This window comes from Zalophus californianus, chromosome 3 (assembly GCF_009762305.2).
Source record: "Zalophus californianus isolate mZalCal1 chromosome 3, mZalCal1.pri.v2, whole genome shotgun sequence".
NCBI lineage: Eukaryota > Metazoa > Chordata > Mammalia > Carnivora > Otariidae > Zalophus > Zalophus californianus.
In genome coordinates, this window is record NC_045597.1 from 161,232,515 (window position 1) to 161,255,595 (window position 23,081).

Below are 23,081 nucleotides of genomic sequence, written 5' to 3' on the forward strand. Positions count from 1 at the left end.
CGTAATGGAAAGGAAAGACTCAATGCAGGATAATCTGTGAGAACTGGGACAAAAACACAGAAAGACAAATAAAAATTTAAGAAGATACTCATGTTTATTATCTGATTTACATTTGACAAAGCAAAGGTAGGTGCACAAAGAGCTATTTGACAAAGTCAAGCCCTAGATATCCAACAACAGTATTTCCCTGGCGGCCTCAGAGGGCACTGAACCACAACCCCTAGGCAGCTGTGCTCTGCAATGCAACCACCCGGGTGTGGACACTGCGGTGTTACACTTGGAGTATAGGCCTGTGGGCATCTGACATCAAACGAGTGGACCATTAAACACTTGAGAGCTCTCGTTGCAGATGTCTAAAGTCAATGTGAGCAACCAACAAGTACTAATTATGTACTAGAATGGTCAGAACAAAAGAACAGACTTTGAATACTGTATAAAATACACCTTTTCTACAGCATAAGCTCTTGTCATGAGCTGTCTCTTTATTTCCTCCCTTTGCCGAAGTCTGTTCATTCATGTCAAGCCAAGGACATAAAGCATAAAATCTTTTAAAAAACTACTCTAACGGTCATTAAGTTCTCCCTAAGACCCAAGCCTAAGGCTATTTACGTAAGATTTGGGATCATCATAATTCAGGAAAACTTGTCATTCTGAGCTCACAAAGGTATCCCTCCTATAGATAGTAGGATACTCAGAAATACCTGAGGTATAATCACTGAGAACCTTCATGAAGGAGAAAAAAAAAGATTAGAGTTTCCTATAGTGGCATAAAAGTATATACACAATTGATACTGAAAAACTAAAATGTGACAGGACGAAAGTATAACAGATAAGCTTAAGAGAAACTTCCTACAAGGCTCCAGGTCTTCTTACTATACTTTGCACAGCTTTGTTATAATAGAGATTCTCAGGCTGTACCAAAAATGATTTTAGGTGGAATCTTAAAAACAGCAAACCCCAATTTCAAACATTCATTTCTAGAGACAAGCATGTGCCAGGATACAATCATTATGTTTCTGGCAGAACAGTAACATCAGTCCAATTTTCAAAAACTTAAGTCTGGGTCTCTTTTAATTAGATGTGCTTATTTGGCTGTGAATATGCCCTCACCCTGCCTCCAGAATGATCATTTTAGCATCAGTTATAAAAAAAAGTACACTAATTATACAGAATACTCCAAAATCTAGCTTAGTTTATAGCTCTTTATATAAGATACACAAATCTGATAATTTAACACTTTGTACTACTCTCTGGCCCTACATTTTCCTACTTCCTGATGTTTCTTGGAAACTGGCAACAGGAAGACTACTTTCTTAGAGAATAAATAAAAAGCTTTAAGAATTGGCTAAAATAAGCACCCCAGAGTCACTTTAGGAAGTAGAAACCAAATACTATTTTTTTAAAAAGTGAATTGGAATATTCTGGAAATTTAAACATCTTTAAACAAGGAATTCTTCTGGTTAGTGCCTACCACATTCAGGGACACTTACATTCACTTATGGACCTGCTGGAATCCTTTCTGAACATGTTATGACCTCAGCATGACTGACAGAAGGGGAGAGGACACTTTCACTTTTTGTTTTTAAGAAATTTAGAAAAGTTTTATTAAGCTTCTAAAAAGCATGGTAAACTCACACATTCTTACTACTGCATTCATGTTGGTTTTTCTACCCTTTTGAGCACATAGCTTCTTCAGGTAGGAGAGGCACCTCAAGAGGGGAAAGGAAGGACCCTTCTTCAGGCATGAGAATAGGTGTATCAATGGGAACGAAAGGAGCAAAACTCTCACCAAGAATTCTTCAGAAAACTGCCTTTCAGTTAAGTCAGAAGAAATGAGCAAAACATTTGCAAATTAAGCTCCAAAAAGATCAATATGCCTTCCATTTTCAAAAACAAAATAATTAGCCCCCTCCCTCATTTCTTCTCCATCATGCCTTTCATATAATGTATAATGGTATTTTTTTCTGAACTGTACTGTGTAGAGAAAGCCATGTGATCTGAGGAACAGACCTTGATCAGCAACACTCAGCGAAACAGATCTGTTTCTTCCCAATTCACAGCCTTGTGTCACACTGCTGAACGCTGAAACCTAACCCATGAGTTTTACTTTGCCATTTCACAGAATGTGTAAAGAAAAAAAAAAAAGGAATCCCAGGAAAAAAAGCAGAAGCTTTGACTTTCCCATTAAAAATGTTCATTCTCGAATTCTACAGATATCAAGAAAAAGACAGATGTTTTAATTTTACATTTAAAAAAACCACAATCTCAAAGCAAGCACCTGGGTTTTACTTTAGCTTATAATAATTTAATATGCCTGAGAATTTTTGTGCAAATACATCTCATCTTCACTGAAAAATATGCATAGCACTTTGGAAAAAGTTTAGTTGCAAGTAACTTTCCTTACAAAAAACATACAGACATAAATACGTAACATTCCCTAATTCCTATTGATTGCACTTCTGGTTTAACCCCTTCCAGCCTCCGAGGAAATTTGAAAGACATGTAATTGTGTTCATATGCCTTGGCCACTGTCCTTATCTAAAAGACATATTCTGAAAACAAGTTTCCTTGGTTCCAACTTATCCATATTTTCCTTCTTAAGTAAATCCTACCTACCCCCCAATTCATGTTGGTTTTTTGGAGGTATTGTATAAAAATACAAATTTAAAAATGAACCTTTATTAATCACAAATACAAAAGGAATGTGGGTGGTGTTTGGGCTCCCAGTGGCTCAAAGGCTTGAAAACAGAAAGCAAAAGGGAGTTTCCACTACTCTGATTTTATGAAAAAGATAAAATTCCTTGTTTGCTACTGCTGTGTACATACCATTTGATGGATATGTAATTTAAGCAGACCTTAACAGGGTAAAACATAAAAGCCTCAGTAACAGATGGGGCTTAGCCTGGCAACCCTGCAGTTCAGCTTTTTATAGGCAATGATCAAAGCTGCTCCCTTTCTCTTCCCATCTCCTAAGCTGGGTTCTTGCTGCTTTTGCTTACTAGAAGTAAATGTGCTAGCAAGTTCAGTATAACTGGTATATTTTGATATTACTGAATTTATTGTCCAGTCACTTTTTATTCTCAAGATAGGAACATCCAACTGAAGGAGTATATTAAACTTTTCTTCCTTTTCTGCCTCCAAACACTCATGACCCATTCATTTATACTTTCAATTTATTAGACTCATTCATTAGGGCCTCGTCCCAATTGTTTCCATTGTTCCACTTTCCCCTTTCCACATTCACAACCCATCTGCAACATTCCTTGTCTCTCAGTCAGACCAGACTACATATATCAGTGCAAATCTATCCTTCATGTGCTAATTTGTTTAAGAGGTCAGTTAACTGCTGAACTTCAGTCTTCCTTCAGGATATCCATTTTCGGTGAAGTTGTGCAAACTGGGGTGCCCAAGCTACCCATCATGACTGGAAGACTCTGATTCCTCCTCAGTCCACTCAATAAATTGCTACCTGAATTTAAATAAACAGCAGAGTCTGGTCTTTGAAGACCAATTTCTGCCTCTTGGCTTCTTCCATTTTCCTGTGCATCAGGGGTCTTGATCACTCTGGCTATCCCCAGTCTCTTCAGCCTGTCCACTAAGTTCATCTTCAGCTGGCCAACATCAGGAGGGTTCCGGGTAGGTCTCAAACCATACATCTCCTGGAGGAATGTTTCAGCTGGTCGGGAGGCCAAAAAATTTTCGGAGAGATGAACTCGAGGCTCAAAGGGCAAAGGAGAAGGGCAAGGTGAGTGAGATGGTGAATTTGGTGGTGTAGAAGGAATAGCCAGGGCTTTAGGGATAGGCTGGAGGAGGGGGCTCTCTGAAACTGGGCTGTGATACACTTTAGCAGAAATGCCTCGCTCTTGTAGAAGTTTGGCCAAGCTCGTGGTGCTACTGAAGGTTATAGTGGAATCTCGTCGGTTGGTAACAGATTCGCCAATGCTGAGTCTATAGGACACAGCAGGAGAACTCACCGCTGTGTTTGATGAACTGCTACCACTACTTCCACAGGATAACGAAGGGAACCCAGGGCTTTGGGGGAAAAAGAAAGAAAGAAAGAAAGAAAGAAAGAGCAGGAGAGAGTGTTAAAAATAAAAAGTAATTTCCAAGTTAGCATTTACATTAGTTATCCGTAGTAAATATAGAACAACAGGCTATACATCAGTAACTGTACTCTTTGGAAAGATTTGAACAATAAGAATTTTGATATGTTACTTCAGTGACTGGTTAATTATTTGTAATTTATAACTAAGTCACTAACTCATTGAAACATACTTCTTTTCATAGGATATGAGAAAGTTTACTCTTAGATAACTTTATTCTTAAATTATAACTCAAAATATGTGTCTTTGGGAATATGAATAAATTTTATGATAGAAATCAAAGAAAATATTACAGAAAGTAACCAGAAATTTTTATTTTTATATATTCATTCCATAAAGTGAAATACACCAAAAACAATAATCCATGAGTAAATAATTCTCCAACTTTTCTAGAAAATACAATCTTTTATATTAAACCTAAGATGTTCTTCTAAGGAGAAATTGTTTTCTTTTTAATCTTTCAATTTTATATTACCAAGAACTCATTAAAGTTGAAATTGTTAAAATTTCTATTTTCAAGAATGTTAATTCCAAACAATAGTAGTATAAGGATACCCAGGAAACCAATTTTTCTTAACCTTGACTTCAAACATGTGTTTCTGGGAACATAAAAATAATTAAAAGGGGCGCCTAAGTGACTCAGTCATTAAGCATCTGCCTTCGGCTCAGATCATGATCCCAGGGTCCTGGGATAAAGCCCCGCATCGGGCTCCTTGCTCAGCGGAAAGCCTGCTTCTCCCTCTCCCACTCTCCCTACTTGTGTTCCCTCTCTCACTGTCTCTCTCTGTCAAATACATAAAATCTTAAAAAAAAATAATTAAAAGCTTTGACAACTATTATTCTGTTTTGTTAGAAACAAACAAAAAAAATGCTAAGAACTCATGTACTCAGGGAAATGGTGATAGAGCAGAGAAGGGACTTCTTTAGCCAATTTCCCTCCCTTGGCAAATGTTACCAGTATTTAATAGATAAACTTTCACTTTAACACAAAATACTCAGTATATCAAGATAACAAAATTTTTAATGATTATGAACAAAGTTATTATTAGAACTAATAATTCATTAATAAATAAGCTTTCTAAAGCACCAACTGGTATGAAAGAAACAAAAAAGTTTGACTCCGTGGTTAAACAAATCCAACTAAGAACCTCTAATTTGATGCAGTCTATAGACTATACTCTCAGTTTCCCACCTCCCTGTTCCTACTTTACTGTAGAACTGACTGTCCTTTCCCAAACTATATACTTCATATGGTATCAACTTGTATTGAGAGTCCTCTCAAGAACCAATTTTATAAAACTTATTATCTTGTTGACATAAGAACAATGTGGAAAAACTGCAGCTATGCCTGTTCATTACAGACTTTACTAAGATCTTTATTGGATGAAACCCAATGCTTCCCTAAATAATTGATTTGCTCTTACACATACATTGTGAATCATAATCTTATTTCCTTCCACGCTGGCAGCTAGAAAGTTAAGACTCAAATACATGGTTCACATTAGCAAGTATATAAGACTTTATGTTATAATTTGTATACTAGTTTGATTCTTCTATCCATTTTATATCCTTACTCTTGATTCCTCTATGCTTCATTTTTCTTCACTACTCCTAGTTAACATTATCCCAATGTTGTATGTACCTTTGAAAACCACCTTTGATTCTTTTGCGAATTGGTAGGACAGAAATAGCAGCAATATGGCTTAATAAGATCCCTCAACTATGTGTTAGAATATGCATGTTGTAGCCTGTATAGTAAATAATTTGGCCTTGCCCAGAGGGTTCTGGCCTTTGCCCTCAGCTTCTGGGAGGTAATCTATGCCGTGTCTGATACATGTGTCTTTGTTTGGGATGAAGGCTGGCCATACTAGATCTTGGGGTGAGCTGGCCACACCCAATAGTTTTAGGATGGGGGTTAACCACGCCAGAGAGAACAACCATGTGATTTAGGGTGGGGGCTTTTAGGTCAGTGGACCTGGAGGTGAGCTCAACTATATGGGCAATCGATCAATCAATCAATCATGACTATGCACTGAAACCTCAATAAAAAATCTGGATAGTGAGGCTTGCATGAGCTTTCCTAGTTGGTAATACTCTGCATGTACTATCACACATTGATGCTAGGAAAGTAACGAATCCTAAGGAGGAGGAAAACTTTTCACATGGAACCCTCCCAGACTTTGACCTATGTTTCTTTCTTTGACTAATTTTAACCTGTATCCATTTCCTATAATAAATAGCAACCATGAGCCTAATAGCTTTCAGTGAGTTCTGTGAATCTTTCTAGCAAATTATCAAACCAGAGTGGTTTTGGGAACACCCTGAACTTGCAGAACTTGCAAGTGGTGTCAGAAGTGAGGGCAGCCTTGGGACACCTGGGTGGCTCTGCTGGTTAAGCGCCTGATTTTGGCTCCGGTCATGATCTCAGGGTCCTGGGATCTAGCCCCGCATCGGGCTCCTTGCTCAGCAGGGAGCCTACTGCTCCCCCTGCCTGTGTGCTCTCTCTTTCTCTCTGACAAATAAATAAATAAAATCTTAAAAAAAAAATCCACAAAAAAACAAGTGAGGACAGTCTTGTGTTGAGGACTGGTCCCTCAAATCTTGCAGTTTAGCTTACTCTGGGTACAGTTGCAGCTGGGTCATTTGCTACCTCTCTGCCTTTGGACCAGTTACCTAAACTATCTATGCCTCAGTTTTTCACTTACACAATACATACTCACTGCCAACTTCAAAGAGTTATAATGACCAAAAGAGAAGATACAATGTGAAAATATCCTAAAGACAAATGATCACAGAACATTAATTAAAATTCTGGGAGTTAAAATGAAGGTAATTTTTAAAATAAATTCATGAAAACATAGTTAAGGAAATAAGTTTTAGGCCTCACATTGCCCAGACCCCTTACCTGGGGGTAACCTGAGTGATATCAGAAGGATGCAATATCCTACAGGTGGTGAAGGTGAATGTCGAGTTTGTGCATGACAGACACTTGCCTGGGTTTGAGGTTGCAACTGAAGTAGAGATTTTAATGGAATCAAACAAAATTGAAAGACTAGGTTAATAATGTAAAACATTCATCACTATTTGTTAATTAAGCATTAGTAAAGGGTCTTTTGCACAAAAATCACCAAATTTGGAAATGAAATATACATAAATATTGTATTAGTATCAACTGGCTAGTATATAGCTGAATCCTTCAATACTTTAAAACTGTAATTCAAAAGGATTAAAAATAGGTTAGAAATAAGAGAAAAACATATTCTGAAAAAATATATTAATCTCCCCTCCCCCCTGCCCTGCCCCAACAAGATCTAGTCATTCAGTCTTTCTAGCCAAACTATCTATTTCAACAGTTCTCAAAGTGTGGTTTGCAGACCTTGTGGGAATCCACAGGTCACAGGTCAAAACTACTCTCATAGCAATGCTAAGATGTTATTTGCCTTTCTGACTGGGTTGGCGTTTGCACTATTGGTGCAAAAGCAATGCTGAGCAAAACTGCTGACTCCTTAGCACAAATCAAGGCAATGGCACCAACCTATACCAAGCTATGCTAATATTCTTCACTGCTGCCCACCTGCAATAGTTAAAAAAAAAAAAAAAAGCCAGATTCCTGACCTGTATCTTAATATTCTGTGTGATTAAATGGGAAATGGGTATTAAGCACTCTGCTGCATACCAAGATACAATGGTTATCTAAAGGAAAAGCACATGGGCCATTGAGTTGAAATTTTTTCAAGGAACACCATTTTTACTTGGAAGAACAACTAACCATGCTTATTCAGACTTGGCTATCTGGCAGAAATTTTCTTGGAAATGAAGGTAGTGAGCCTATCTCTTCAACAAAAACAGCTTACAGGATTTGCTGTCAGTGACAAAATTTTACCTTTCAAGTGAAAATTAGAGTTTTGAAGAACTCATATCCACCTTTGCGAGCTTTAAAGCCTCCTAATACTAAAAAGATTTATCTGATAAGATATGTGGTGATATTAATGTAATTTTAATATATTATATAATGGAATATGTTAACATTTGGAAGATCTGCATAACTCAGTAAACCAATATTTTCCAAATGACCAGTGCATGATGGGTAAAAGATGCATTCAAAGTGTAGGAAAGACCAACAGATTTTGTAACTAAGTATGAAAAGTTCACTGATAGGTTTTTGGATTCCATATTATAAAGCTTAAAGAAACTACCACTCACCAAGTTTTGGTGTAATATCAAAGAATTATCCACAAATACCTGAAGAGGCTATTAAAATACTCTCTCCTTTTACAACTATACCTCTGTGTGGGCCTGCATTTTCTTCATACTCTTTAAACAAAGCAACATACTATAACAGATTGAATGTAGAAGCTGTATGAAAATCCAGCCATCTTCTTTTAAGCCATAAATTAGAGACTTGTAAAAGTGTAAAACAAAACTATTCTTCTCACTACTTAAAGAAAATAGCTATTTTTCATAAAACATATTATTTGTGTTAACATGTAATTATTATTTTTAAATGAGTTAATAAATATTTTATTTCTCAGTTTTGATTTCTAATATGGTAAATATCAATAGATACAACCCACAAAGACAAGCTGTCTGGAATTCTCAATGATTTTTAAGGGTATAAAGAAATCCTGAGCCCAAAAGGCTTATGAACCACTAACTGAATTGATCTTTCTCTTACGCAGGCTGGCTAAGAGGTGGGAAGAATGAGAAAGGCCACTGTCATTTACAGATCTTTCTTTTCTTCAAGACTGAGTGCATCTGAGTTAGATTTAAGTGGAGGTGGTCAAGTGGCCATCCTGTAAGTCAGAATGCAGAATTACTGGACCATACCCCACCAAGCACTGTTCTTACCTGTAACTGGACCACTAGCTGAAGTAATGGCTGGAAGGAAGATTCCTATTACTGGCTTGGATACTGAAGGTTTCTGTTCCACTTGAAAAGTGATACCTTCCTCTTCATCCTCTTCTAAATCTGAGAGGTGATAGATGGCATCCTTGGGCAACTGGGTAAAGCCTTTAGTGATGACACCTGGTCGTGGGTCAAGAATGGTTCCTAAATTTGGTTGAGCAAGCTGCTGCCAGTGGTGCAAAGTTTGTGATCCTGAATGTGAAAGACCAAAAACAAAACAAAACCAAACCCCATAAGGCATGTTTTAAATTTCCCACAAATATTCAATCTTGAAACAGAGGCTAAAAAAGGATAATAATAAAACTACTTATTTAGTCTTAATATTTTGGTAAAATTTATATAAAGTTCTCTGTGGAAGACTGACAAGATGCTAAAGGTATGAGCAATACTCTTTCTGTTTCAAAAGTAAAGTTTAAAAAGACATCTAAAGCAGCAGTGAAAAAGCCAAGAAAACACCCTTAATGGGAACTAGGATGCTGAGGCAGGGAGGAAAAGGAAGACATGCACCCTGGAGGTGGTGTTGTATTTTGCCAGGTGACAAAAATCAAGACTTCCTTGCTTATGAACTTTGAAGTGAAAAGCCAGGCTTCTAGATCGAAAGACACCTGAATTTCAGTGTTTTGTTTTGTTTTTTGTATTCTTCCCCACCCTGCTCATGACTCTCCATTCGCCAGGCTCTCCAGGGAGAGTACAAAAGTGAAGGAGATCCTAGAAGGAGGATATATCCCCATGGTTCTGGTCTAAGAACCCTGGTGAATTACCATCCAAGCACCTGCACCTGCAATGTCTAATTATGTCACTATAGACAATTCACCCTAGAGTGGGCAACTCTGACAAATACCTGCACTGACCATTAATGAATGAAACTAACTTATAGCATCCTTGAGTTTGAAGGGTCCTTATAGATTACCTACTCAAAATTTTGTCTAATGCAGATTCCTTTATGATAATAACAGAATCATTTGAAGGTAATCAATATTCCCTAAAACAAATTTATTTTGAATTCAAGTTCTATCCTCGGAGGGAACAGAAACTGAAAGGAAATGATCAAAACTGAAAAAAAAAAAAAAACACCAACCCAGACACACATATCTCTAAGTAAATGACACTTCCTGGGTAAAGGACTCTTTTTTAAAAAGGAAGGTAGAGATGAAGTATTACATCTATATTATTTTTATTTATTTATCATATCCCATTTATTTTACCATGAAAACTGCTGTCAATGATATATCTTAGCTGAGGACAAGAAAGGATGTTCCTCCTCTCTCACATTTATGTGAAAAAAATACTGATGGCTGATGACTTGGAGAAAGCAGATCTCTCCATTCTTTTTCCACAAAGTAAGTACCATAATGGACTGTCCCACAAATGTGGTTTGGGGTAATAAAGGTATCTCCTGCACATAGTCCTCTTATAATTAAAATACAAAGTTCAATTCCAGGAAAGGAAAGGCTAATAAGCAAAGTGGCTTAAGAATGGCCCTTATTTATTACCTTCAAGGGGCTTGACAATCTGTAATTTTTCAGGCATAAAACCTCGAAGGCAACTGGCACTGCTGAGGTCTGTGATCTCCGACTGGTCAGTGCAGAGAGAGGCAAGGCTCTCTGTGGGGGTGCCACAGCCACTAACCCCTTCTTTCTGGTCAGCCAGAACCTGGATCTTCCGCTCCCATTCTTCAGCAAAGAACTGCTTCTCACTTAAGTAGTTCTGTCGCCGCAGACTAAGGCGATGCAGTGCTGTAGCCAAATCACTATCTCCAGAGGGTCCTGGTTGACCCACCTTCTGAACGTTCCTATGGGAAAATCACTCACTGACTAGATCTGTAAAGGTGATAAGCACAACCTAGACTTCTCTTTTCTACAATGGTGAATGTTCAAGAGACTGATCTTAAAATCATAGTGTTTTTTTCCTTAGATATCAAGAATACAGAAATAATAACAATAAACTAAAATCACTAATACATCATTTTTTACAGATCATTTCAAGCAACTTCAGACAAGCCAAAATATACTTATTTTATGTTTACTAACTTTTCTATTTCATTTAATTTTTATATTGAAGTATAATTAACATACAATGTTATATTAGTTTCAGGTATATAATATACTGATTTGAGAATTGTAAATATTACTCAGTGCTCACCATGATAAGTGTAGTCACTTAATTTATGACACTATAGGTATGACTAACTATAAATTTAGTTTAGATAGCCAGAAAAGTAAACTTTATCATATAGTACTGAATCTATAATACCACTGATTACAAGAGGTACTATTATTTTATTTTATGCACTACTCAGAGAGAAAAAAATGCTACCCATTAAACTATGATATGACATTAATAATTTCAAAAATATTAAAATGTGAAAAAATTTGCTTTGGGCCATTGAATCCTCTATGAATATTGTAGAACATTTAAAAAAAACCCCAAGATTTGTAAATACTACATCTTCATAGTTCTGTGAACATATTTGTTCAGTTTTTAATATTTTTGAAATTAGAGGTTTCTTACAATTAATATCAAAAGAAAGAGTAGCAAGCCAAGCTGTAGTTGCTCCTGGCTACTAGATGTGAATTCTACAAAGATCTGTTTGTTGATCTTCTCCTAAGTTAATTGTGTACAATGACATAGTATTGACACATAAAGCTACTGTGGGTACAAACTGAAAGACAAAAGAAAACCCAGGGTGATGGATCTTTTCTTTCTTGGTTTCTTCCTTTTTTTTGGCAACACAAATATTTTTATTTTTGAACCAAACAAATGGCATCCATGGACCAAACCTGTAGTTTATAGAAATGTGACCAATACCCTCCTATGAAGTGACCATGGGCAAGTTACAAAACGATTTAAGCCTCACTTCCCTCAACTATAAATTGAAAAGATACAGTACCTATCCTACAGGGTTGTTGTTGACAGGATTAACTAAGACTTAAGCTCCTAGTTCACAATTAGTGTTCACTAATGGTAAGAATACTACTACCCCATCTACTACTGGTAACAGCTAATACTTACTGGGTATTTGGTATGTTCTAGAATAGATTTCTGCATTAGGAAAGATTTCTCTCAGATGCCAAACACCTACCTTTCCAAAAGTCTTCTGCTGACTTTCCAGGGATTCTGTTTAACTCTAGTTATATATATGTAATTCAATAAGATGAATTAATGAAAACTGGAAAAAATCTAAGTTTAAACAAATAGGAAGTTAAGAGCAAGCTACTTTTCCTCCATAGGTATTCAAAGCACCAAAGCAGCATGGGTTATGAGAAAGTGTCATCTGATGCTATGTACAACTGCCAATGACCGAACAGAGTCAAACAAATCTGACTTAGAACATGAAGATTTAGACTCAAACTTTGCCATACTAAAGAAGAAAGTAGTAAAGAATTTTATAGTTCAATGCAAGTTCCACTTTGAATATACTTAATTAAATGTAGCCTTCTCACTCTAAAAACTTTTATGAAGTCAATGATCTGTCACAAATAATGCTATAGGGCATTGTTACTGAATGTAAACTGACAGTTCTAGAACCACCTTGGAATAGTACAGAATAATGCTGGAATATAGGTATGTGAATCTGGTATGTCAATGCCATAAAAATTATAGAATCAGTGCCATGATCTATGTTTCTTACTCTGAAACCTCTTCTGAGTTGCTCTGCTGATTCAGGAGTGTTTTGTCCTCTGTTTGTTGTAAACCAGACTCAAAAGGTTTTGCTGTCATGATGACACTTGAACGGTTGGACCCTGGAATGGGTAGCAGAGCTGGGAATGGGTTGGAGCGGCCCCGGGTGTCATTGGCAACCTTGACAGTATCAAATACCCGTTTTTGTTGGGCTCTGTCAAAAGAGAAGCATTCATTATTGCCATTGCCTACCATTGGAGTGCTTTAGAAGAGACATGTATATGCAATTCATTAAAAATAAAGCCACCTTGCCTAGCCTCTAAACTTTAAGAGAAATTATTAGAAAATAAACTTCAGAACAAGAGAGTACTCTTACAAATGTGAGCACTATGAAAAAAACACTGAATACTAAGCAGATTTACAACTGAATCTCAAAATACCTACCACTTAGGACTGTGGCTTCCTTTTAATTCCATCCCAATGTTTGGGTAATAACACATGTGATCTGTACTTACTTTTGCTTAAAGAGAGAAGATTCCTCATCCAAACTCAACTTTTTACGCATGGTCCCCTCAATCTCAGCTGCCAGAGATTCCTAAGAAAAACAGTTTGAGATGCCTATAATGATTATGTAAGAAGTCTGTTAGGAGACATGAATTATCCTTAAATTAATTAACAGAGTCTCCAGAATCCAATACTTTTGGTGTTGGAATAAAAGAAAACACAAGAAAATAGTCACAGGCCAAAATGCAAGGAAAAAAGAGACATTTTGGAAATATAACTTTTAACAAGAACCAACTTCTTTTTCATGATGTATTTTTACAGAACAGTGGAAAAAAACCAACATGATAAATAGAAAATATTACATATGGAGACACAAAAAAAAGGTCTGAAAGGCTATAAACCAAGATGCCAATAATGATTCTCTGGAGGTCAGGATTTGATGGTATTTCACAATTTCTTTTTGCTTTGTTTAATTACTAACTTTTCTACAATAAACATGTATAGCTTTTATAATGTAGAAAATCATTAAAGGAAAAATAAGCAAGTTTCCCCTCTCCCTGGTCAGAGATGAGGATTCAACTAGTATGGCTGCCATGCTCAGTGAAGCTGAGCTGACAATGACTAGAACTGGAGATACTGGTGTGAACTCATGTTTTCATATATATATGAACATAAATATGGGTGGAAACATAGATATTGATGTGTTTGAGTGGGTGTATGTATGAACACACATATATTTCCTAGCTCTATCTGCTGAGAGGGCCTAGACGTAATGACACTCTAGTGGCAATGGATATACAGAACTCAGATCTTGAATTCCAAGTATCATTCCTCATTAAAACTACCCAGACCTCCCTGGAGAAATGGCTTTTTCCAGGACTGGGACAGGAAAAGGCAAGATGAGATTTAAGGAGATCCCACTGGCCATATCTGGAACAATTTAAGTATCATAATCAAAAATAGTAATAACGGATTATAATCCACTGACTAAAATAGGAATCTAAGAGTCCATACAGACATAACTAAATGAACAAATGAATAAATAAATGAGGCAGAAATGGGGCACCTTGATGGCTCAGTCGGTTGAGCATCTGACTCTTGATTTCAGCTCAGGTCATGATCTCAGGGTTGTGAGATAGAGCCCTGGGTCAGGCTCCATGCTGTGTGTATAGTCTGCTTAAGATTCTATGCCTCCCCGACCCAATGAATGAATGAATGAATGAATGAATGAATGAATGACACAGAAAGGCTCTGACAAAAGAATGTCAATTAATGTCAAAAAAACGATGGAATTAGAAAATCTCCATTTGACAATCATCATAGTAATAACTGAGTCAGATATGAACCATCACTGCATGTTAAAACTAGTGGATAAATATTTGCTGAGAAAAACAGGATATTTAAATAGTCTCAAAGTGCAGTATTTTCCCACAAAAGAGTAACTTTGACCACTTGGCTAAGGTAACATCTACCAGTTTTCATCATTGTAAAGTTAATTTGTAACATTAATTTGATTAACTATCAATTAGCATTGATTAACTTTAGAGTGGGAAAAGTTGGCAGATACTACGTTAACCTAGTGGTCAAAATTAATTAACATCATCAGTAATGAGATAAATAGACAATGTGAGCCTCCTATTACAATGTACTGAGAAGAACATGGCATTATTTCTGCCAAAAATATATTGCCTGAATTTGTAATCATGAGGAAACATCAGATAAACCCAAACTGAGGACATTCTACAAAGGTCATGAAAGGCAAGCAGAGATAGAAGAACTATCCCCAGTTGAAACAAGCAAATACAACATATCTTTCAAAGGACATTGTTGGGATCACTGGCAAAATTTAAATGGGCTCTGTGGATGAGATGGTAATATTGTATATCAATGACAATTTCCTGACTTTGATGGTTGTAGTGTGGTTACATAGGAGAGTGTCCTTATTTTTAGTAGATAGACACTGAGTTAATCGAGTGTATCTGTAACTTACTGTGAAATGGTCCAGAAAAAAAATAAGAGAACGATATGACAAATGTAGTAAAATGTTAAAAACTGAGGAATCTAGATGAAGGATGAGAATTTTTGTACTATTGTACTATTTTGTACTATTTTGTACTATTGTCTATTATACTATTTTGTACTGAGGAATCTAGATGAAGGATGAGAGTTTTTGTACTATTGTACTATTTTGTACTATTTTGAACTATTGTACTATTGTACTATTGTTGCAATGTTAGTCTAAGTTTAAAATTATTTCAAAATAAAAAGTTAAAAAACAAAAATCCTGCTCCCATATTCTTCAAAAAAATCTATTACAATTTATACTTTGTTTTTAAAAAAATTTCACAGTATTGCTTATAAGTATTTATGAACTAGATTGTTAAAATAATTCTTTGAACCAATATTACACATTTTGGCATAAACTCACAAGTTTTCATTAATTTCTTTAATACTATATATTGATGAATTAAACAAACATGAATCCTGCCCTCATGGCATTTACACTCTAACTGAAATTAAATATACCAAGAAACTCAAGATCTGTTGAAACGAAGTTTTAGATGTTCAGAGTTCTATTTGAATAAGTAGCATGTAGGGAAGGATGACCCAAGTTTAAGTAGCTCTATGGTACACAGATCTAAACCTAATTTCCTTAGGGTTCATCTCATATATTACAATAAATCTGGAAGGTTGTCTGTTAGAAGAAAGGCTGCAATAGAGTATTAAGATAGATGTAAATATGTAAATCAAGGCCTAAATCAATATATGAATTCCAGAAACAAGGACAAACAATATTATCTCTTCTCAAGATACTTTATACCACCAGAAACCATATCACTCTCAGAACAATCTAATCTTAAGCAAGTTTTCTTAAACAAGTAACATATTTCCCAGGAAAAACTCACCCCAGAAAAAGCTCCATATGACTGTGAGAAGTAAATATGAGCAGCAGGGCCAGACCTACTTCGAAGTTCCTTTATTTCTTCTTGGGATTCATGTAACATTCCCAGACACTCCATATTCCTGTCTTGTAACTCATGCAGCTGAAAAAAAGGATGGTAATTAGTGTACTTCATCATATTCTCAACATGACAATGGGGAAAATAAACCTCATTTGGATAAGTATTAATTTTATCCAGAGGGCTAGATAACTTTATGAATATAATTTCAATAGAAAAGCTCTAAAACAAACTAAGCAAGGAGAGTATATGTGTGTGTGTGTGTATATATTTCAAGTCATCAGAATTAGGGATGTTTTGGCTATCATAAACATGATTTCCTAAAAATCTGAAATGTAGCTGAAATAGCCATAACCTTTAATTCAATATTTAATGTTTCATATCCTTAAAATAAACTTATAGAGGGGGCCACCTCGTGGCTCAGTCAGTTAAGCATCTGCCTTCGACTCAGGTCAGGATCTGGGGGTCCTGGGATTGAGCCCCATGTTGGGCTCCCTGCTCAGCAGGGAGTCTGCGTCTCCCTCTCCCTCTCCCTCTGCCCCCTGCCCCTCCCCCTGCTCATGCTCCCTCCCTCTCTCAAATAAATAAATAAACAAATAAAATCTTAACAAAAAACTTACAGAGGAAGAATAATAGCTATGGGTCAAGTTAGGCTTAGCATAATGTTAGATGTGCATATTTTTAAATGTCACTCTGAAGTCTGTAAATGACAAGATCAAGTCTACAAAGTACTATATATGTTGCCAGGGTCCTCAATCATCCCAAACAAGTAGTTTCTCCTCCCTTGTTCCAGAATCTTCTTTATATAGTTAGGTATGCAAGCATGGTAAATGAGTAATAATTTTCAGAGTACATATATATTTTTAAAGATTTTATTTATTTATTTGAGAGAGAGAGGGAGCACAAGCAGTGGGGAGGGTCAGAGGCAGAGGGAGAAGCAGACTCTCCATCGAGCAGGGAGTCTGATGTGGGGCTGGATCCCAGGACCCTGGAATCATGACCTGAGCCAAAGGCAGACGCTCAACCGACTAAGCCACCCAGGCACCCTTTTCAGAGTACATTTTAACTTCAAAAATTACTTCAAGTGCAGTATGTGGACTGGATCACGCAGATTCTAAACCCTTACTGTAGAACTACTCTATTGGAAACTTTTGGGGATGGTGCCTGGGAATTTCATTTATAACTCATTTTGCCAGGTGATTCTTAGTGTATGCTAGGTGACCACTAAATTATATCTAATACATAGAATTTTTATATAGATAAAAAGTAAAGATTGTTGGTGTTTCCCGACATATCTTATTATAAGAAATTATTTTAAAAACTGTTGGGTTAAGGTAGACTGGTAAAAGGGTCACATATTCCTAAAGAATCTTACAAAAGACAAGGTTTTCTCTATTAATCAAGAAAGATATTTTCATGTTATTAATTTTAGGGACAGAATCTTTAAATTGCTTTACTTCTTAGATCTCATAATTTAATCTTACTCTTTTGTTGTTATTTAAAATCTGGCAATCACCTTTAATCATTCTTAGTCATGAAAATGAAAGAAACTATTCCCCCCCCCCCCCCCCGCCATATTACACAAGATAAAGGAAGATTTGATTACCTCCATTGTCAGCTGTCTTTGGGCATCTTTGGAAGCTTGTAGGTGAAGTCTCAGTTCCTCCTTCTCAATTACATGCTAACAACATATTAAAAGAGAAAAATGAGCCTTCCCATATAAAATATGGGCTACTCTCCCTTTTTTAAAGACCCATCTTAAGAGTGTCTCTCAGGGGTAAGGTCCAGAGGCCTATAAAAAGCTAACCTTTCAAAAGCCAAATAAGAGCAATAAAATGGGCAGAATACAAAATCTTAATTAAGGTGTTCAGAGGTCAATGAGCATGAGTCACTAATCCACATCACAGTTTTCTAAGGAAAATCTAACCCCACTTGAAAGAGAGAAATAGTAACTTGAAAGAAGTTATTCATATATTTCGTGACAGTGACAGGCTATACCAGCAGTCAGACTAAAGTACTGTAAAGGGGTAGGGAGCATGCTTACTTTGCTTAATGTATCTAGCATTTAGCAGAGTGCATGTACTAGGCCAGGGCTTAACAAACATCTGCTGAATGAATGAATGAACCTACTTCTTTAACTTTGTGCTGAAGATCTACAATTTGAGACAAGAGAGAGGAGATCTCTTCTTGGTACCGGATCAGTTCATCACTCTTCCCAGATAATTCTTCAGTCATTCTGGACATCTGAGCATTTGTTTCACCTGGGAAACAAAAGAGAAATTTAAAAATTAATATAAATGTAGGATAGGGGTTGGCAAACTATGTCCTGTAGGCTAAATCCTATTTTGTAACAAGCACTGGACTATATCACAAATAGATTTGTAATATAAATTTAAAAAATAAACCCAGATAATTGAGTAGAAGAAAATAAAGGTTCTTCTGAAATAAGCTAATGCTGAGAATTGAATAGGAGGCAATGAAGCTAAAAGAGGTGACTCATAAAGGCAAGGAAGCTAAAAGTTTTGCCTCAATCTTTTTCTTTATGAAGGACAAGAAGGCTGGAAAGAGATAGGTGAATTATGTATGTTTCCAAGTACCAAGTCATCATTTCATTTGTCTTTGAGAACTCTTCAGGGACCATCAGTAATTTCCCACAAGCAATGAAAATTAAACTTAACAAATCTAAAGGAACATTTCCAAATGAAACAGTCACAATCTGTTAAAGCTATGAGATGCTTCTGTACAAGAGAGACTTGCCAGGATACCTAGCAAACTGAGCAAGGCCTCAGAAGCAATCCCTAGAGCCTACCTAGCATTCTTACATGCACATAAAATAGAACCTTTAGAATTCCACGGAGAAAGGAAACCTTGCATATAAAAACTCTGACATCAAACACAAGTGGCAAAACTATTTCTCAGTGTTATATAAAACTATTTTAAAATTGACAGAAGGTCTATATTTCAAAGGATGGCAATAAGGAGGCAGGAGACTGGGATCTAAGCTCTTGGGCAAGTCATTTCCTCTTTTGTTTTTTAAGGCATAAGAGGTGCATGATGGAGTTCTGATGGAGAAGATTCAATTGACATTCTTTCTGGTTCTCTAACATTGTTATTCTAAGCTATCACATTCTGACGCCAACAGCCCAGATGAACTGGCATGATGTTTCATATCTTCTCTTTCAACATAAAAGGTTATATATTTATAGAGAAATTAGGTATCTTTCTCTAGTGAAGCCTTTTTCTAGCTGATTTATTTTTAAAAACTATTTTTAATTAATAATATCAAACCAAAATATGTCCTGTTATAGACACATAGTTGGCACTTAATACTCATTGGATGTAAAGTTTTATGCCATCATTTAAGCCCTGGCTCTGCTACTTATCAGTTTTCTAACTTTGGCAAATCATATTCTCTATATTGTCTATAGGACTATTTCCTTATTGACAAATGAAAGCTTTCACTCTAACATGCTATAATTAATACAAGTCTAGGTCTTTCTTTAATGATGATGGCAATTTGAAATAAAGATATTTCTTAAAAGTACATATGATGTTTTGTTTAGAGTTGTGGGCTCAATGTGATATTCCAAGATTTTCAGTAACTATTTAAAATTGTTTCTTGTGGGGCGCCTGGGTGGCTCAGTTGTTGGGCGTCTGCCTTCGGCTCGGGTCATGATCCCGAGTCCTGGGATCAAGCCCCATGTTGGGCTCCCTGCTCCGCGGGGAGTCTGCTTCTCCCTCTGCCTGCTGCTTCCCCTTGCTTGTGTTTCCTGTCTCTCTGTTTCTCTGTCAAATAAATAAATAAAATCTTAAAAAAAATAAAATAAAATTGTTTCTTGAGATGCCTCTACTGAAACGACTGATTTAATTTCTGAGTTGGTGATATACCACCAAAGAATTGCCCAAGAAGTATAAAATAAAATGTGTTAATACATACGAAGTTCTTTAACACAGTCATTGACAAGCTGTTGTTCCTTCTCTTCATAGGTAATAGTTTCTGTCTTTATGTGACAAGCCTTCGAGAGAAAAAAAATTAGTCTGTGATAATACCTTCCAATGACTTTACAGTATTAACTTAAAAAACCTTTAATTCTCATTTGAAGGTAAAAGTTCACCAGTTGAAAAGGAAAAATAAAATCCAAAAAGCTTTATCCAAAATAAAGATATGGGAAAGGATATAACAAACATCTCCCCTTCATTCCTCTCAGGCTCTTTGCACAAGCCTACTCATCACCCTGGTGCCTCGCTAATCCCTAGCCTCAGGTACAGTGTCACTTATTTAAGTAGGACTTTGATCCTCCGCCCCCCACCCCCTATTATACAAGTTCAGGAAACCCTGTAATTTTCCAACAAAGTTCTTATCACAGTTGTAATTATTTAGTTATTTGTGTAAACTCCCTAAGATATATATTCCATGCTGTGGCTTTCTCTATGTCATCTATCAGCTTGCTATTATCTACTTGTCAATGAATGGGATCTAAGCGACAAGGAAAGGCAAATACACATGCCTTGGCTGTCACCCCCTAATTGGAATGTCAATAGCAAATCCTTAGTTATGCCATATTTTACCTCAATGCTACATGGACCTAAATCTATGGCCTTTAAGGTAAAGGAAAGTGGGAATTCGTGGGAAAGTGGGAATGTACTTTGGATCGAAGAGCCATATTCTCCTCTTCCAGTTCCTTGAGTTTTTCTTGCAGCATGTCCAACTGCAGCAAACCTTGAGATAAGCTAAAGGACTCATTGAACCGGAGAGGTGTAGAACAACTGGAGTCAGTTTCACTCTCTTCAGAAGCAATAGAGACAATTCGAAGTAATTCATCTTTCTTGGACAGCTCATGCTGCAGTTGATTAACCTGCACATCAAAGGGCTCAATTTATAAGATGGCCTTTATTTTGCATTATTTCCATGTAATACTGCTTTTAATTCATGGAGCAATTGTTTCTTACCATAAAATAAAATCATAATTATCAGTTGCTAGATTTTACTGACTAAAGTTTTAAAAAGAGAATAACAAACTTCAGATACTTCCTAAGATATAATGTTAGAGTGTTAACTCAACCAATATAGCTTTTTCTGTACTAGGTGAAAAGCCAATTCTTATAGTCTATATAATAGGAATGTAGGAAGAAAATTTAATATAAGATAATGATACATTCACACTTAAAAACAAAACAAAACTGAAGAACCTTCAAAGTGTCAGAATAGACCCCCTCCTTCAAAGTCTCATACTAAATAAAGGCTTATACTTTTAAGCTTCTAAGTTAAGTATAACTCTGCATGACTTCCTAACTTTAGTTTTAGAAAATAAGTATTTCCAACGCAAAAGTTCAAATGTTATTAAACATAATGCATTTATAAAATATAAATGAAACCAGATAATAACAAATTACACAAAGTTTTAAATGCAACCATTCAAGTTAATAATAAATCAGTTCTCACTAAAAAATATTTATTGCATGAAATAAATTTCTTTACCTTTTCCTTCTGTTTGGGTTTTTGAATAAAGATACCTCATTTGGGTATCTATAATTTAGGGTTATTTTTTCAAAATAAATTTAAGATAAGATCACACTGAAAGTCTACATAAAGGGATGAAGAAAAAGTGTTAGAATCTAAGCAGGGTGCCTCATGTTTGGTAGGTCCTGAACATAGGCTTTTCCACCGACTAAGGTAGAGTCCCATGAGCACTCCTCTGTACAGTAACCTTTCATTTCTCTACTGGTTAGTTCAATGGCTGCCAACAAAGTCAACATGTGCTGGTGTTATTTACCTACCTATTGTTACCACTTTAGGGGCACCCAGAAAAATAAATTTCTTCATTGCCCAGTAATTATTTCATGCTACAAATACTTGATCAAAGACTTACTTGATCAAAGGCTTGTCCCAGTTGCTCCTCCAGGGCTTCATTCTGCTCAGACAAGACATGGTTCCGTTTTAAGAGAGCCTGTCCAATTCGAGCAGCTAGCTCCAGATCACGATCTCTCTGTTAAAATACCAAACACATCTTTTGAGTACAAACAAAATTAAATGGTAGTTTAGAAATTCTCCAGTTTCCCTAAACTCAAAAGCAATGTCCTAGAAAGCATCAAGATTCATTTTAATGTTCAGATATCACAAATAAACACAGGGCCTGACACACGGGTGGTGTTTAATATATGTTGGTCAAATGGATGGCCACCATAGTTATAAAGGGGGTATTTCTTTTCAAGTGAGATTTATTGATCACCCTATTAGTTGGAATCAAACAACCCAAACTTAAAACTTATGATTTGGGGGCATTAAAAAATAAATAGGGTCTTTAAAAAATGAAGATAGGGCCTGGCACACAGTGAAAGCCCAAGAAATATTTGTTGAACGCATTTGCCTATTATGCATGGTAATGATATAGTATGTATGTTGAAAACAGTTCCAATTAGGGCAAAGTTTCTATGTATTCAGAGCCAGAGCCTTAAAGGAAAGCATAATCAAGAGCCCTACTGTCAATTGCTACAAAAATGATAATGTGAGATAAAAGAGGAGATAGAAGACTAGAAGTTTTGAGGCTACAGGTTTTGCTAAAGCATAAAGGAGTCTAAAGAAGTCAGTGGTAATGATGCAGGGAGGCCTATAGAAAAGCCAAGCAAAGCAAGAGTTACTCCTACGTAGATGGTGATACTTAGCAAGCGTGTAGGAATCGCACCTATGTGGTGGTGGTGAGGATTGTATTCTGTAGGATGAAAACTGTCAATATACATCTAGCTGCCTTATACACAAGCATGGATTCCACTTACATTAATCACTGTAAATAAAATTAAGCTTCTATCCTTTTGTTCTATAACATATGAAAACAGGTAGATGAATTATCTCCAAATTTTCAAGGCCCACTCTCCTCATTTTCAATAGGCTAAGTGGCATACACAACATCATTCTAGGGAGCTGCGGGGAGAGGGGAGAAGGGTACTTCAAAGAGAAAGACAGTTTCTATAAGATCAACTGAAGTTGACA

The 23,081-nt window shown here is 36.2% G+C and overlaps 1 protein-coding gene across 3 annotated transcripts in view; it reads right to left on the reverse strand.

The window, feature by feature from the left end:
- The window catches only part of TRAK2 (trafficking kinesin protein 2), a 70,395-nt gene continuing 47,314 nt past the window's right edge, over positions 1–23,081 (reverse strand). For all 3 annotated transcript variants that reach the window (XM_035726539.1, XM_035726541.1, XM_035726540.1), the window contains 12 exons: positions 21,964–22,080; positions 20,740–20,949; positions 20,031–20,109; positions 18,224–18,354; positions 17,700–17,774; positions 16,040–16,177; positions 13,145–13,224; positions 12,640–12,843; positions 10,502–10,800; positions 8,952–9,200; positions 7,009–7,114; positions 1–4,032 (listed from right to left, as the gene is read on the reverse strand). In XM_035726539.1, the coding sequence (XP_035582432.1) occupies positions 3,354–4,032; positions 7,009–7,114; positions 8,952–9,200; positions 10,502–10,800; positions 12,640–12,843; positions 13,145–13,224; positions 16,040–16,177; positions 17,700–17,774; positions 18,224–18,354; positions 20,031–20,109; positions 20,740–20,949; positions 21,964–22,080 (2,367 nt within the window). In that variant the 3' untranslated portion in view covers positions 1–3,353. The remainder of the gene's footprint in view (positions 4,033–7,008; positions 7,115–8,951; positions 9,201–10,501; positions 10,801–12,639; positions 12,844–13,144; positions 13,225–16,039; positions 16,178–17,699; positions 17,775–18,223; positions 18,355–20,030; positions 20,110–20,739; positions 20,950–21,963; positions 22,081–23,081) is intronic.